Source organism: Pteronotus mesoamericanus, unplaced genomic scaffold (assembly GCF_021234165.1).
Source record: "Pteronotus mesoamericanus isolate MK-2021 breed Mesoamerican mustached bat unplaced genomic scaffold, CSHL_Meso_final contig_457, whole genome shotgun sequence".
NCBI lineage: Eukaryota > Metazoa > Chordata > Mammalia > Chiroptera > Mormoopidae > Pteronotus > Pteronotus mesoamericanus.
The window spans coordinates 516,687-533,573 of NW_026555168.1; the positions used below are offsets into that span (position 1 = coordinate 516,687).

At 37.0% G+C, this 16,887-nt stretch overlaps 1 protein-coding gene across 1 annotated transcript in view; it reads left to right on the forward strand.

The window, feature by feature from the left end:
- Window positions 1-16,887, forward strand: part of CEP295 (centrosomal protein 295) — a 45,235-nt gene that overhangs the window by 18,097 nt on the left and 10,251 nt on the right. Inside the window, exons 10-18 of the mRNA XM_054577700.1 lie at window positions 1,023-1,244; window positions 3,183-3,275; window positions 3,430-3,527; window positions 5,277-5,414; window positions 5,835-5,932; window positions 6,196-9,487; window positions 10,547-10,694; window positions 10,851-10,994; window positions 14,751-14,903. Coding sequence (XP_054433675.1) covers window positions 1,023-1,244; window positions 3,183-3,275; window positions 3,430-3,527; window positions 5,277-5,414; window positions 5,835-5,932; window positions 6,196-9,487; window positions 10,547-10,694; window positions 10,851-10,994; window positions 14,751-14,903 — 4,386 coding nt within the window. The remainder of the gene's footprint in view (window positions 1-1,022; window positions 1,245-3,182; window positions 3,276-3,429; window positions 3,528-5,276; window positions 5,415-5,834; window positions 5,933-6,195; window positions 9,488-10,546; window positions 10,695-10,850; window positions 10,995-14,750; window positions 14,904-16,887) is intronic.

Sequence of the window (16,887 nt, forward strand, 5' to 3'; positions counted from 1 at the left end):
GAGTTACAGACTAATGGTGAGTGAGAGAAGCCAGGCAGAAAATACCTACTATAATTCCATATGAAGTTAAAGGAAAAAACAGGCAAAGTTCATTTGATCTCAAAGTAGAATGGTGGTTATCTTTAGCAGAATAGTGGTAGAGTGACTGGAAGGGGCATGAAGGAGTTTTCTAGGTGCTGGGAGTGGTTTACATAATGATCTGGATGGTGTTACATTGATATATATAAAATTCATTGAGCTGTACACTTAGGTTTTGTGCACTTTATAGTTTGTAAGTTAAACCTTAGAAAGGTTAAAGAAAAATGTGGGTCAGACAAAAACAGACAAAACTAGACCAGCCTCTGCAGATCGCTTAAATTTTATTCCTTAAGTCAGAGAATATCTATTCGAAATAGTTTTGTCCCTTGGAGAATTGTTAGTACTGTATTGAATTTTGGCATCATACTATCAGCTCATGTGAAAGGGTGTTTTGAGGAAACACCTTAAGAATTTTAAACTCAAGGGCTGTCTTTATGATGATAAATGGGAGAAATTTTCCCAGATAGTACCAGGAATAATTTGGGAACACTTAATTAGCTTCTAAAGTTATAACTAGTAATGTTTTTCTCTGTATTCTACTAAGTGCAGAGCCATAATTAAGACCCTCCTCTAGCTTAGATTATAGAACTTTATAGCACATATTTTCAAAGTTAATCTTATTCACAGATTCAGAAGTTTGCATTCCGTCATCATTTAACAAGCAGAATAAACTTGTTCCTGACACATTTTTAAGCTTGAAATTTTTGTTGAATGCATATTGTTGGGAAATAGTTTAATTCTATTGGCTTTATTTAGATATAAGTTAAAAAGTTATTGTGATTGGGGTTGAATAGCATTGAACATACTGTTAAATTATAAATAATGAGAAAAATAAAGTTGTACTTTTGTTTTAACTAGTAGTTATAGCAGTAACTAAGTATAAAGATAGCATAATTTGCCAGGTATATAATAGGTGCTGAGTAAGTTTTTATCTTTTCTTTTAGTTCCCTTGGCAATGAAAACCCAGCAGCTCCCTTCAAAAATTCTTTTTAAAAAGTTATTAAATAAGATCCGAAACCAAAAATCTCTCTGGACAATTAAATCTGTGTCTGAGGATGAAAGTGAAATGATTACAACTTCTAGTGAAACTGAGAGTAAAGCACCAACAATTGAATCAGAAACAACTGCTGTCAAAGAGGGAACATTATCCTCTGGGCAGGAACAAGGTGGGTCTGTTTGTTATCTCATTTTGTAATCCAGAATCCCCTTCTGAGTTACTTAAAAATATGCTCATTCCTGAAAAATCAAAGAATAGAGGTCAACATCCAGAAAATATTTTAGAGCACATAATGCTGCTACGTAAAGGCAATAAATGTTAAAAAACAAAAACTGAAAAACTTTAGTGACTCTCCTTCCAGAGCACTTCTATTAAAATGTGCATCAGCTCATATCATTCCTTTGCGGGGAAGCCCTCCAACAACTCATTTCACTCAGTAAAACCCAAAGTATTTACAGTGACATCATACCCATAAGTGATCTGCACACACATACACACCTCTCCCCCGTCATTTCTCTCTCCCTCTTTCTCTCCATCTTTTTCTATACCTTCCCGACCATAGGCGCTGGCTTCCTCGGTATTCCTCAAACACAGAAAACATGACTCACGAGTCTTTGCAGTTGCTGGTCTTTTTGGCTGGAGTGCTCATAGATATTTTAATGACTCACTCTCTCTCTTCATGTATTGGCTCAGCTTTCGCTTTCTCAGTAAGGCCTTCCCTTACCACGCCACATGAAACAGCAAGCTCCCATCCCACCCCGCCCTCCCCTCCCCTTTAGTCCCTATCCCAGTTAACCCTGCTTTCTCTCCATATCCCTCATCAACATATGATAGACCATAAATTTACTTTTTTGCGTATTTGTTCTCTATCTTGACACAATATAACTCCATGAGGCTGGAAACTTGATTTTGTTCATTGCTATATCCCAGAGCCTAGGGATCTGGGTTCTATCCCTTACACATGAAAGGTGTTCAGTTAATATTTATTTATTTAATTGAGTAACTTAAAGGAAGAGAGATAAGTTTGGAAGTGAGACATACATATGATAATTGAAGCCATGGGTATGGAAGAACTCTTAGGGGAAAGAATTCAGTGAGAAGAGGGCTTAGAAGACCATCTGAGGGACTCTAGCATTTAGAAAATGGGTAGAGAAGGGGCAAACAGCAAAGGCAGTAAAAGGGAGTGGCCATCGATGTTGCAATAAAAGAGGGCTCTTTCATCTTCAATTTACAACCAGGTTATTTTGAAAAAGGCCTTGTATGAGGAGAATTTCTCTAGCCTCTTCTTCATTTCCCCCTTGTTTAACTACATCCCGTGTATATTGATCCTCTTTCAGTTTCTTGAATGGGCCAAGTTGTTTTTATCCTCATAGGGCGTTAACACCTGCTTGTATGGCTGATTCTTTGTTACCTTTCAGGTGTCGGCTTAAGTGTCCTGTCCTAAGAGAAATGTCATCTGAGCCCTAGTTTAATTCAGATTCCCCTGCAATACTCTATTGTAAAACCCTTTATTTCTTTTATATAGTACTTATCCTAGTCTCTAATTTTATGTATTTTTCTAGAATAATTATATATGTTTCTATCCCACTAACTCTGTAAAACCTCCTTGAGGACATTTCTTATTTACCACAGTGGCCCTGGCATGCAGCACATAAGTAGATGCTGGATGAACACTTAATGCAGAGTTTCTGGCTACCCTGTTATGATTTCTTAACTTTCTTCTCTGCTCTGGTTTCATAAGTAATAAAAATTGCAATAACTAAATATGTCAAAGATACATTTAAATTTTAGCTTCTCTTTAAACTATGATGCCTTGCTTATTCTCCTTTTACGCTTTTCCATTGTGTTTGAAGCTGTCAGCATGCCTCCGTAATGGTTCTATTATGTTTCCTTTTTTGTTTACAATTTTAGTCTTCCATCTGTCTCTTCATATTAGGCTCAAGTTTCATATATAAAATATGTGGTCATCTAGAGGGTGACTGGATCTTAAATAAGACATTCAGGTGGACCAAGATTGAATTGTTAATCTGAGTGCAGATTTTTGTTTCTTTTGTTCAGATTTAAGCTTAACAATGATAATATATTCATAATAACATGTCTATTACAGTTGTTGAAAGTGATACGATAACAGTTGACTCTGGACCACTTACAAGTGAAGATCAACCAATTTTATATGACGCAGACTCTAAAAAGGAACAAGGTATTTGTTTTTATTTATTTCCTCAGATTAAACTTGCTTGGCTCTTCAAGTCCTTTTCCTAATAAAATTATATGTAATGAATGAATAAAGAGCATTATAGCAGTGTCAAAGTTCTAAATTATTACAATAATTTTTGTTTTGGGAATCCTCTTAGAAATAAATGAACCTACCACAACTGTAGCTAAGAGTTCAGTACTACTCCATCCCCAAGAAGAAGCAGCCAGAATTAGAATGGCAGCAAGACAGAAACAGGTAATTTGAAACTTTTATTTTTAAAGGTTTTTTCCTTCCCGTAGATACTATAGTTTTGTTTGACCAGTGAAATTTGCCTTAATGTCTGGCTACGTTTGATACCATTTACTGTACCTTGACTTTCACATTCAGCTGATAGAAGACACTTCATCTTTGCTTGTTTTACTCATTCAGCCCTGTTTTGTATTTTATATTTTGTATATATCTTATGTTCCCTATGAAATTTTTCAGTTTTTTTAAAGTTGGAGACTTTTTTAAAAACTTCAACTTATTCTACATAGTTTCTGGTACAATGCCTTATGCATAGTAAGTACTTAATAAATATTTGCTGAATAAATTAGTCCCTATTGTAATATTGGACACTCAACTGAGTTTTGTAATTGCAAAATTTTTTTGAAAAATAGTATTTCAGAAGAAAAATATAAATTCAACCATCTTAACTATAATTTTGGTCCCATATACTTTAGTAAAAGATTTTTTTGAATACAAATTACCTTGAAAGAGGCTGGTTATTACTAAGCCAGTCAGCTGTGGAGTGCAAATTCTATGAGCGAGTATTTCTTCTCAAGTAAATGTTTTCTAATCAGTATGCTAAAGCGGTATTGTCCAATAGAACTTTCTCTGGTACTAAAAATGTTCCATATCTGTGTCTAGCTACAGGGACTGTTAAATATTTCAATACTAGAAATATGACTAGTGTAATTGAGGAACTGAATTTTAAATTTTATTTAATTTGAATTAATTTACATAGTCACAAATAGCTAGTGACTTTTGTATTGATGGTGCTGTTCTAGAGGTACTACAGAACTGTAAACAGCGAAATTCAGGGGCTCCTGTGAGTGAGGGAGAGTAAGGAAGATGAAGATAAGAACTTACCTGTGGCCTGATGACTTATTGGTGTTAACTGTTGCCTGATTAGAAATAGGTGAAGTTTCAGATTGAGGCATTTTTTTAGTTGGAAAACAACATTATTTTTTATTACTTCTAATAGAAGTGTTCCTCTTAATAAACTGCACATACATTCATATTTCTACTTATTCAGTAAAGGTTTATTATGTATTACATATGTATCAGGGACTTTACTAGGTGCTGGATTTAGCAGGCAACCAGTCTAGTCCAGTCCCTGTCCTCATGAAACTTAGTTGCTTTGACATGTGTTCTTACTACTTGGATGTGTGTGTGCACGTGCGCATGTGTGTGTGTGTTGCTGTAAATATTATGGTTTAGGCATCATTCCTGTGCCATTGTCTGACCATCTGTTTCATGCCTGACAGAAAAGATACAGAATTTTCTCATTGTACTACTATTTGGCTTCTAGGTAACTACACTCCTTTATGGGTATGCCTAGGAAATCAGAGTGAGGAGGCCTTGACATTTAATTTCTTTGTCATTTCTTGCTGAGCACATTGCAAAATTAAAGAAATGAACACAGAATTTGGCCGAACATTGTTTGCTACTTCTCTGGAGGTTGTTCTTCAGTGATGATCAAAGTTTCCCTGTGCTCCCAGGAACTAGAAATAGTTAATGTATTTATTTTTTTCTTCTTTTTCTGCCTCTTTTAAAATTCTTTTCTTTTTTCTCCTTCCCCCCTTATCCATGTCTCACTCCCTTCCCCCCTCTGGCAGTAGCAATAACAGATAATATTCTAGGGTAATTGGTACTATTGAGGATAATACCTGTTTCTTTTCAATGTATAAACTTTGGCATGAGTTTGTTGTTAATAGATGAATAGTTTTCTTTGTTACTTAGATAATGGAAATAGAGGAGCAGAAGCAAAAGCAATTGGAATTACTTGAACAAATTGAGCAACAGAAGTTAAGACTAGAAGCTGATTGCTTCAGGGCTCAGCTGGAAGAAGAAAAAAGAAAAAGAACTCCACAGACTAGGGTAGGATGTTGGGAAATCTCATCCCTACATAGATAATAGGGGGACAAGAAAATATAAGTAATCTTAGCATTCAGAAAAGTAAAATGCATTTCTAATTCTTATTTGGTAATTTTTTTCTTATAATCATGTATACATATAAGTTTATACAAACCAAATGGCTTTTATCTCTCAGCTTCTAGAGAGTGCCAGTATAGTGACTATAATTTGTATATACTGGGTATGCTGAGCTCTTGGACTTGGTTGGCACTAAAAGAAAATGGTAGAAGATATCATTTCTTAATAATGGAAGTGCCAATCTTTTTTATAAACAAATAATAATAAAGCTATATGGAAGTTAAATATAGAACTTTAGTTCATATTAAATACCTTATTGCTTGTTTCTGGATTTGCCTTTTAATTAGTAGTTTTGTCTTTTATTAGGTTGGCGCTATTCCAGCATCATGCACCATAAATGCTGATGAAGAAAGTCATAGGCGGATGATTCGTAACTATCAACGTCAGCTTTTACAGCAAAACAGGTATTAGCCAGGGTACAATTCATGTTACAGTGTGTGGCTACATCTTCAGGATTTATTATTTATATGAAGATTTAATTGGGACTCCCTTAGACTTATGGCATATAGATTTCTCAAAGTGCAATGTAAACATTGTTTCTTTTCCACCATGATTCTGGCCAGTCCTAGATTGCTTTTGAATTTAATGTATAGACAATTGAGAATGTGGAGCATTTTTTTAACCAAGAAAGAATAATATTTGTTTTGTTTTTGTTTATTTTTGGCAGGTTTCATAGACAGTCCGTTGAAATAGCCAGAAAGCAATTACTCGATTATCAGACTATGTTAAAAGGAAAGTACCCATCCATGACAGGTGCATCATTAATATCTGATTCTGTTACATCAGCCATACCACAGAAATCTGAAAGACCCACTGTTACATCAGAACATTGGGATCAAGGTCAGAGACCCAAGTGGAGTCCTAAGAAATATCAACCTGTACAACCCATACAGATACCCAGATTAGAACAGGGTTATTTTCAGGTTCCAAGACAAAATCACTTCCTGCAAAGACAGGTAGAAACAACGGAAACAGACATTTTAGACAAGAAATGTTTGGAGTCACAGGAGCAGCCAAAGCAATCTCCACAGACTGAAACACAACAGAGAGATGATAAATCAGCCCCTAAAGATTCTCATATACTTTCAAGGGCTTTATCACATGATAAGCCACTAATACTGCAGCATGCTAGTGAAGTAGCTGAAACTTTAAACTCCCAGCAAATGCCCTCAGGGAACAATGAAAGTACATCTTCTAAACCAACTGAACCTTCTTCATTCCTACCGCTGGTAGCTGAGCATTCATTTAGTTCTCTACATGCTAAAATTGAATCTGGAAAAATCGAAGAACCCTTTTCAATGTTGGGTAAAAGTGCAGTTTCTGTAAGCCATTCTGTAATCAGCCAAATGAAGGATAAGTCTTTGCTATCCTCAGAGAACATCACAACCCAGCAAGATAATTTGAAGGCTCTCCAAGAGCAGTTGTACCTACAGAAGGAAGTCCTTCGGTCCAGACAGGAAGCTCAGGAACAATTGCTTTTGGGCAAACAGAAAGAATTGGAACGGCACACCGGCGTCTCTGTACTCCTTCCAGTGGTACCTCTGGGTTCCTCTGCTTCACTGTCTTCTGCCAAAGCTGAATCAGGGAGAATCCAGAAATCTTCTCCTACCAAGAATGATACTGCAGTTTCCTCAGACCATCCTGGGGTTCCACAACTTCAGAATACGCTTTTGAGTTTTTCACAGCCTATCTTATCACAGCAAGATAATTTTAAATTTCTTCAGGAACAGTTAAATACTCAGAGGGACAGCCTTCAGGCCAGGCGGGAAGCCCAGGAAGTGTTATGTGTACATAAACAGGGTAAGCTGGATAGAAGAGTGTGGTCTGAACAGACTGATCCACCTTCTCTCCCATCTCAGGTAGCTCGGCCTACAATCACTTCATTAGTTTCTGCTGGTACTCAGTCTGAAATCCCCGAATCTCAGGATGGCTCTTTGAGTTTCCTACAGCAGTTCCTACCTTTGCATGATAGTTTGAAGTCGCTCCAAGAGCAGCTGACTGCACAGAGGGATGCTCTTCAGGCTAGGCATGAAGCCCAGGCGAAATTACTTTTACACAGACAAAAGGATTTGGGGGATAGTAAGTTAGGACAGATGAGTTCTTCATTCCCACCAATGGTTGCTCAACGTTCAGGTGCTTTGCAAGCTTCTGCTAAAATGGAGCCTGGGAGAATTCAGAACCTTTATTTGTCTAAGAAGGAAAGTACAGTCCCCTCAAGTCACTCGGTAGCCTCAGTGTTTCGGGATGAGTCTCTCAGTTTTCCACAGCATAGCCTGCCACAGCAAGAAAGTTTGACAACGCTTGAAGAACAGTCACACATACAGAAGATAAGAATTGGTGCTGAGCAAGAAACTCAGGGATTTGTACACAAACAAAGTGAATTAGAAAAAGGAATTTCTTCTGAACAGACTGGTACCTCTTTATCCCTGTCCCAGATAGCTGAATTTGAAACATGCCAGGAATTTATGTCAAGTGACAGTGCAAGGCCCTTAAGCCATTCTATCTCCAGATCTCAGGAAAGATTTCTGAGATTTTCACAAGATAATTTGGAGGGCCACCAAGAACGGCTAGACACAAAAGAGGTGCTTCATTTTAGCCAGAAAACGCAAGGAAATACATCCTCTGAACAAACTGGTTCCTCCTCATTCATACCCCAGTTAGGACAGCTTTCATTTACTTCATTACCTTCCGAATCTGGTACAACTCAGGAACCTCTTTCAACAGGAAGTGATGGCAAAATTCCTTTGAGCAATATTCAGATCCCACAGTTGCAGGATAGGCTTTTGAGGTTATCACAACTTATCCAGCCTCAACAAGATAATCTGAAGGCACTTCAAGAACAGTTAGCTACACAAAGGGAAGCCATTGTTCAGTCTAGACGAGAAGCCCAGAAAGAATTACAACAGAATGAGTGGAGGGAAAGGATATCTCCAGAGCAGACTGGCACCTCTTCCTTCTTACCCCTAAGTGTACAACATTCATTTGTTTCATTACCTCTTACTGAATCTGATAGAATCCAAGAACCTTGCCCAACTAAGAGTGATAATATAGCTTCCTCAAGGCATTCTGAGATACCAAGATTGCCTGATAGTCTTTTGGGTGTATCACAGCCTGTTTTACCTCAACAAGTTATGTTGCCCAGACAAAATAAATTTGAGGAAAAGATATCTTCTGAGCATCTTATTCAACCTCATCATCATGATTTGATGGTACTTCAGCAGCAGTTAGATATACAAAGGAAAGCCATTCGGTTTAGACAGGAAGCCCAAGAAGAATTCCTTTTGCAAAGACTAAGTAAATTGGAAAAAACAGTGTCATCTGAGCAGCTTAGTGCCTCTTCATCCTTACCCCAGGTAGCACTGCCTGTTGTGGACTCTGAAAGACTCCACAGTTCTTTTCCAGCCAGAAGTAACAATATTCCTTCAAGTCACCCTGAGATCCCCAGATCACAGGACAGGCTTCTGAGTTTATCACAGCCTATCCTGCCTCAGCAAGATCATTTGATAGCACAATTAGACTTGCAAAGGGAAGTGATGAACTCCGATGCAAAGGCCCAGGAAGACCTGCTTTTAAACAAAAAAAGTAAGTTGTCTGAAAGTGAATCTTCTGAGCACACTGTTCCCTCTTTGTTTCTACCCAAGGAAAGAGAGCATTCATTTGTTCCACTACCTTTTGCTGAGGTTAAATATAAAGACATTTGTGAATTGGATTTATCCAAGAATGAACATGCAGTTTCTTCAAGCAATTTTATGGTACCAAAATTTCAAGATAGACTTTCACAGCCTGTCTTAGCTCAGCAAGATAACTTGGGACTTCAGAAGCAGATGGATCTACAAAAAGAAGTTCTGCATTATAGACAAAAAGCTCAAGAAGAGCTGCTCTTACAGAGACAAATAGCATTGCAGCAGCAGATACAGAAACATGAAGAGACTTTGAAGGATTTCTTTAAAGACAGTCAGGTATGTATTAAATTTGAATGTCTAAGAATTAAACAATGGCGTTAACCTAACTTAGACGAGCTAAATGTTTTCATGTTAGGCCTAAATATTACAAGTTCTTAGTTATTGAGAATAAGCAGTTTGACCTTAACTGCTTTAATTTTCTACATTAAAGAATATGAAAATTAATACATAAACACTACCTTGCATAGTATTTATGAGGTTAATAGTTATTTGAAGCCCAACTTAATTTTTGCCAGTAGTTTGATACAACCAAATGCAAACCCTCTTAAAAAAAAGTATATTGTCATTCGAAGTTTTGTTACGAAGGATTTTAGGCTTACCATAAGAAGATTAAATTGTGAAATAACTGATTAGAATTTTCTTGTGCTTTCTATATAGCACTTTGTTGACATTTGTGTGTGAATCATAATCAGTACCCTCTTTTTCCTTAAGTGACAAAATTAACACCTGCTGTAAAATTCGCATGATTTTAGGCTGATGGACAGCTGGGCCTGCTGCTTGTCAATGAATTATTGAGAAGACTCTGGCATAGTCACTCAGATATTCATTGTTTCTCTTTATGGCAGATAAGAGTATATAATCTAAGTGTGCCTGTGTTCATTTTACTTTGAAAGGCTGTTTCCTTAGTTTATGATTTAGCTTCAGTAGAATTCTGTAAGTCCTTGATGTTCTGAAGAAGCTTGAGTTGAGTTCATGAGAATTTGAGTTCTAGGGATTACTGGTCATTTGAAGGGAAAGTAGTGGGAAAAGAAAGCATACTCAGGTAGTGGGAAAGAGACATACTTAAGTAACGTCTCTTACTGAAATGTACAATGAAGGCTAAGTTTTAGGTTGAAGGCTGCGAGTGGTTATACTTTCTAGTGGAAATATATCACTCTTTCAATATTAGAAGCATTTCTCATTTTTTATCTATGGATCTAAAGTTGTAACAGTATGATTGATAGAACTAGTTATTTGGTTGAGGTTCTAATTTAAGAGCCAGATAGAAATTTAATGAATGCTTCACATGATCTCTTATCCTGTGTTATCCCCACTCTCATCTGTGCACTGTTTCAGACAAGTAAGCCCACTCTTGAAAATGATTTAAAACCCCAGATGCTCAGAGAGTGGCTTCCTCATCTTCAAGACCAAGCAAGAGATGATTATGAAAACATTAGTCCTGCAGATAGCAGCAACTCTGCTGATAATCAGCGGCTTTCAGAAGGTAGTAGTACCAAGCAGAGTGGTAAGATAATTGGATTTTATTGTAAATATTCCACTGATTATTCTTTGCTTTCATTTCCTGCAACCTGCTGGCGAAAGAAGTTTGTAATATGTTAATAGGTTTGTATTCTGCCTAACTTTATCATTGACTTGATAGGTGAGCATCTGATCAAAGAGCTGGGCAGGAGAGCCTCAAAGCCACCTGTGGCAAAAATTAAATGTGGATTGGACTTGAACCAACATGAACTTAGTGCTATACAAGAGGTAGAATCACCAGCAAGTGGCAGACCTTCTATACTAGGTAAACAGATGGTTTGATAAAATATGGGTTTTTTTTTATAGTTTGCCAGTTTTCTACATTTTTTTTAGCATGCTAGTATTTTGCTGTTGAAGAAGAAGCCTGGCTATGAGTACTTGTGGAAAGAAAAAATGTTTTTTATAAACAGTAGATAGAATTTGGACTTAAAGAATTGTGGCATAGGTAACTGGCTTTTTCTTGTGTATGGGGGAAACCAGAGTGCTGGTTGGTATCCCACGTTCTGACGCTCCTGCTTCCCTCTGCTTCCTTTCGTATCTGCCTTCGAAACCTGTTTCTTTGGGATATAATTCAGGTTTTCTCTTTACCCTTGTGGTTTTTCTACTTCAGTACCTTCAGTGTTCTTTTCCTGTATCTTCTATAAGTTAAGTATTATGCTTAAGATCCTGGCTTTAAGGACAGTTAGGTGTATTTGTTCACTGTACTCTTTCCTAGATCCAGTTATATAGAAAAATTCCTCCCTGTGATCCTTAGTAAATAACCCTGTTTGGATTTCTTGATTATTTTTAGATTTCAGACTTACCAAATAGTTTTCTTAATCAAATTTATCAAAGTAAATCATTTTTAAGAGAGAAAATAGCTCGGCCAATAGAAAGGTTCATGGAAATACAATGTTAATATTAGTTATTTTGGTCTTCAGCCATAAAATACTGTGTCTTTGTTTCTGGCTGAAAGAATTAAAGATGGTAGGGATTGAGAGCAATTCTTAAGAATCAGTCCCCTTTCTGCTTTCTTATTATGTTTTATGGAACTTATAGAGAAATGATTTTACTTATTACTAAGCATTGGAAGTTTGGTTTTTTGTTTTTTTTTCTATTTTGCACTGTTTGGCAAACTATAACCTCAGGAATTGATTGATGCTTTCTCTAATTCACAATGAACATTGGGAAATACTCACCATCAAGTCCTATAATTTAATGGGTTGTGCTTCAGATTTCATCATGTCTTCATGTCTGAAAGGGAAAGCTTTACAATGTTCCTTCATGTCCAGTTCCTTATCCTTCTGGCTTTTTCTGTAAGTTTTGATACTTCCCTTATCTACCTCTTCAACACCCAGTACGTCACCAGCTCTTCTCAGTTCTGCTTGGTCAGCTCTTGGCCTCTGTCCACCTCTTCCCATTCCCACTACCATTCTTTTAATTCGGACCATCATTTCTTTATGAAATGGGTGCTACATCTCCCACTGTCTCCCTGGGTCCAGTCTAGCTTTAATTCGTTTTCCCATGAAAGTATATTAACATTATACTTCCATGTACTTTTCTATTGACAAAACTAATTTCTCTCTTAAAGAAAAAAGAATTTACTGTGATAAATTTGATCAAGAAAACTATTCGGTAAGTCTGACATCTAAAAATAATTATGAAATTCAAATAAGGCTATTTCTCCCCGTTTGAAACTCCAGTGGTTTCCCTTTGATTTGAGGAACAAGTTCCAATTAAAGTCTAAGTCCCCAGCTCCACCCTCCAGGCCCCTCAGGATCTCGTTCCTCCCTTCAGGGCTGGCTTAAGTGCCACTTGTCCAGTAGGCTTTTCCTGACCTGTCAAGTATCTCTCTCATGTGCTCTTTGGGAGCTTTCATTATAGCCTTTATCACACCACTTTAGGTAATACTTTTAATCAAAATGCTACAGGCAAAGAGTTTACAAAGGCAAACAGTGCTAAAATGTTAAAACATGAAACAGAAGCAGTTCTTCCTGCATTACCCACCCACCTCTTACTCCTTACTCTGCTAACCAGAAGTGGTCACTTTACAAGTCTTTTAGGTGCTGCTTCTTGTATTTGTCTCCAGAGTTGGCAGTGAATTTTAGTAGAAATTAAGCTAAATTAGCATCATGCTGATGTATATTTTTCACTGCTGAGGCAATTAGTATACTATGGTTATATTTCCTATTTGTAAAACTTTTCCTATAGTAAATTGTCTTCTTTTTTTCATTTGCTTAAAGCTTCTGTCGAACGTCTGTCCTCTCTCACACTAATACTTCTATTAAGTATCTCTAATATCATTCTAGATCACACCATTTTCTCTGTGGGACATCTTTTAGTTGAAAGTTGGATGACCTGTATCATGCATTTTTAACAAGAGTATTACTGTTCCCAAAAGGGATGAAAACTGATTATTGGAGAAGTGAAAAAGTCTTAATCTTTTTATATCCCAAAGCAAGATACATAGGTACATAGAAAAGTATACAAATATTCTATAGTTATTAAAAGTTCATGGAGTTATGAGGCAATGTTTTAAAAAGCCTAGAAAAGCTCCTTAGGTGGGTGATGATAAAAGTAATGTCGAGAAACACTGATCTATATTGATCTTTCAGGGTTTTTTTTCTACAGTTCTTTTTTTTGACTTTACTTTCTGGGAGAATTTCCTCAATTTTTGCTTCTAACTTTTCTTATGACTTTTTGTTTTTACTATCAAATTGCAGCTTCTAAAACCTTGCTCTTTTTCCTAATTTTTTCCCCCTTTTTCTTAACATTGCTGTTTTCATGGATTCAAAATAATACCTACTTCATATATTTATAGTTTTTTGTTTGGGTCCTGTGTTTTCTCTGAGTTCTTTTGCTTCTTTCTTTGTTTCTTTGTTATTTCTGTCTGATATTTTAGAGGCTTTCGCTAATAGCTTGCATACTGGAGTGGGATGCTTAAAGGCTAATTGGAAATCCTGTAGGTTGGGGGCCTTATGTATTGCTGAACTTCATTGGAAAAGGTGGCTTTTCACTGGGGACCCTCAACGTAGTATCTGTAGTTCTTTCCTCTAAGTCAGTTTATAGTTTAGTTCTTCAAATAAAGATCCTCCGAGCCTGATACAAGCCTGGCTGCTGCTGTTGTGCAGCCAGACATGAGGGGTCTGGGCTGAGGATGCCGTCTTTCTTTTCCTACCCCTGATTTGTTTTAAAATGGCCTTCTGTCTCCTCCATTCACCCTTGCACCTTTCAGTGCCTGATCCTCCTAAATTCAGAATGTATTGGATTCACTTTCGCCAGAGGATAAACCTGCAGTCACCTCTGGGGGTGATGCTGAAGGACAGGGCTGTCCCTGAGTGGGAGGGATCTGTTCCAAGTATATAATTTTAAACATTCACTCTCTTTTAGTCCCCTGACAAAAGCCTCCCTTTTGCACTGCCTTGAATTCCCAAATTTTGGGGGGTACACACTAAATTAGTATTTACTTTTATGAATTTCTCACTCCTTTGTTTTAATTTTTATATCAAAGTATAACATTCGGAGAAGTGCTTAAATCCTAGGCGTTTATTTCGGTGATGACCACTGTAGTCACGAGCCGCAGTGAACGCCGCCCTGGTCAGGAGCCAGGATCTTAGAGCACTCCGCAAACCGCTCCTTTGTACCCCCGCGATTACTGTCTGCTCAATTCTCCCCAGCATAAGCCTCTGTCTTGATTTCTTGTGCCACAGGTTAGCTGTGGCTATTTTTGAACTTTCTATTATGAATGCATATTATATCTTATAGTACTATGAATGGTTAGTAAGTCTCCAGGCTTTTTACCTGTGATTCAGTACTGAAGCATTATCTGGTATTAAGTAGGTGTACCATTAAAACTCAGTAAAATTGAAGTAAAATAATTTAAAGACCTGTGTGAAAAAAAAGTAGTTATTATTTTTTTGCTACATAGATCAAGTCTTTGAGAGTTTAGATTTTTGCTCCATAATCTAAATTGCCATTTTAGTTTTGGCTAGAGCTAGAAATGTAAGTGGAAGTCTGATGAGTCAGTTTTTTTCCCTGCCAGGTAGACCAGATTTTTATGAAGACAGGGACCCCCTGAGGGTCTCTATAAGTCGAGAACAAAGTTTCCTTGGGACCCCACTGAACCGTGATCCATTTGCTCATCCTCAGCCGACTGCCCAGGAGAACATCTGCGGTGATGACTATAACGAAGCAGGTGAGAAAGAAATGGAAAATGGAATTGCTGTGCATAAGGGTATATGGACAAAAGATATTTTCTGTAGTGTTATTTGTGCTGAAGAATGGTAAATAACTTCAGTGACTGTTGGGAATAGAATCATTATGGTGCACCCATACAGTGCAGTTGTACGTAGTGTTGGGGGGGAAATCTGTGTTCATGCTTGGAAAATTATCTGTCTGGTCCTGGCTGGTGTGGCTCAGTGGACTGAGCGCCCACCTGCCGATTCCCGGTCAGGGTGCGTGCCTGGGTTGCAGGTCCCTTCCCCTCTCTCAAAATAAATAAATAAATAAAGTTAAAACGAACCAAAAAAAGAAAATTGTCTGGATGATAGTCACCGAAGTGTTGATACAGGTTTACATTATTGGAGGCTGGGTTGCACTCTCTATGTTTGCCTGTAGATATATATATATTTTTTAATAAGCATGTATTCTGTAGAGAAAAGGTTGAATGAGGGCAATAAAGTTTATTTAAAAAATAATTAATTTCACTTTTCAATTGTTTCACTAAATAAATGCTAGTAGGAAGTATTTGAAAGTATGAGATTTATAGTTGGCAACCTATACAAATTTTATGTTTAAACCTATTCCTAACCATTCACATTTAATTAAATGCTATTAAATATTATCTTTAAAAAATTATGTACCTTTCAAAATTAGCTATTTTTTTTACTTTTAAATATTTGGGGAAGAAAGATGATTACAAGGAAAGAAAAACATTAAATCACTTAATTTTGCCACCCAAAGATAGCCAGTGTTAATTTTCTCACTTTTGAATTTGTGCATGTAAGTAACAAGCTGTTTTACATATGTAATGTGCTCACGTGTGTAAAAGCACAGTTTTAGTACTGCCTTATGAGTCCTAAATCACCTTTTACATAGTTACTTTTCTATGATTTCTTTTTATTTTAGCTGTCACATATACTTGAGTGATTATCTTAGTTACATGTATAGTTTAATAGAATCAAAGATGAGACTTATTCTCTATTTGAGGACTTATAGAAAAATTTAGCAATGTTTTTAAAAATTAAAGATTGAAATAAGTGCAAAGATTATAATTTCCAGTGAATTATATATAGTTTTCGACACATAAAGTAAAACTGTTATATCACTATTTGAGATTTAGCTGGAGGATACATGTATTTTTTTTTTTCTACCTGCTGATGCCCTCTGGCCAAAGACTATCAGGAACACACCTGCAGTTGAACAAAGCTGAGGGTTTTGGCTTGTAAGGTAGGCCACCACCAGGGAACAATGAGATATCTCAGTAAGAGGGCATTAGAAAGGACTCTCTTGGTCCTGGTCAGGTAGCTCAGTTGTTAGAGTGTCATCCCAATATACAAAGGTTGAGGGTTTGATCCCTAATAAGGGCACATACATGAATCAGCCAGCCCTGGCTGGTGTGGCTTAGTGAATTGGGAGCCACCTTGCGAACCAAAGGGTCGACGGTTTCATTCCCAGTCAGGGCACATGCCTGGGTTGCAGGCCAGGTCCCCGGTCAGGGGGTGCATGAGAGGCAACCACACATTGATGTTTTTTTTCCCTCTCTTTCTCCTTCCTTTCTCCTCTCTAGAAATAAATAAAATCTTAAAAACAAAAAAAAAGAACCAACCAATGAATGCATAAATAAGTAGAACAAATCAACGTTTCTTTCTCTCCTTTCTAAAATTAGTAAGATAAAAATATCTTAATGTAAGATTTGGGTTTCTATTAGATGAGTTTGAGGAGGATTCAAGGAAATGGGGCTTTGTTTATTAGTATTGGATGTTATCACGGAATAGGGTTATTTTGTTTTGGGGTACCTAAAATTCTCATGGAGGGGGCAGGAATAATAGAGTGAGGCTAATTAAAGCTGTAACTGGTAAAGCAGCAGTGGTCACCCATATTAGCCAGGATAAGGAGATGCTTGATCATTTGTTTTTTTAAAGGTTTTATTTATTTATTTTTACAGCAAGGGAAAGGGA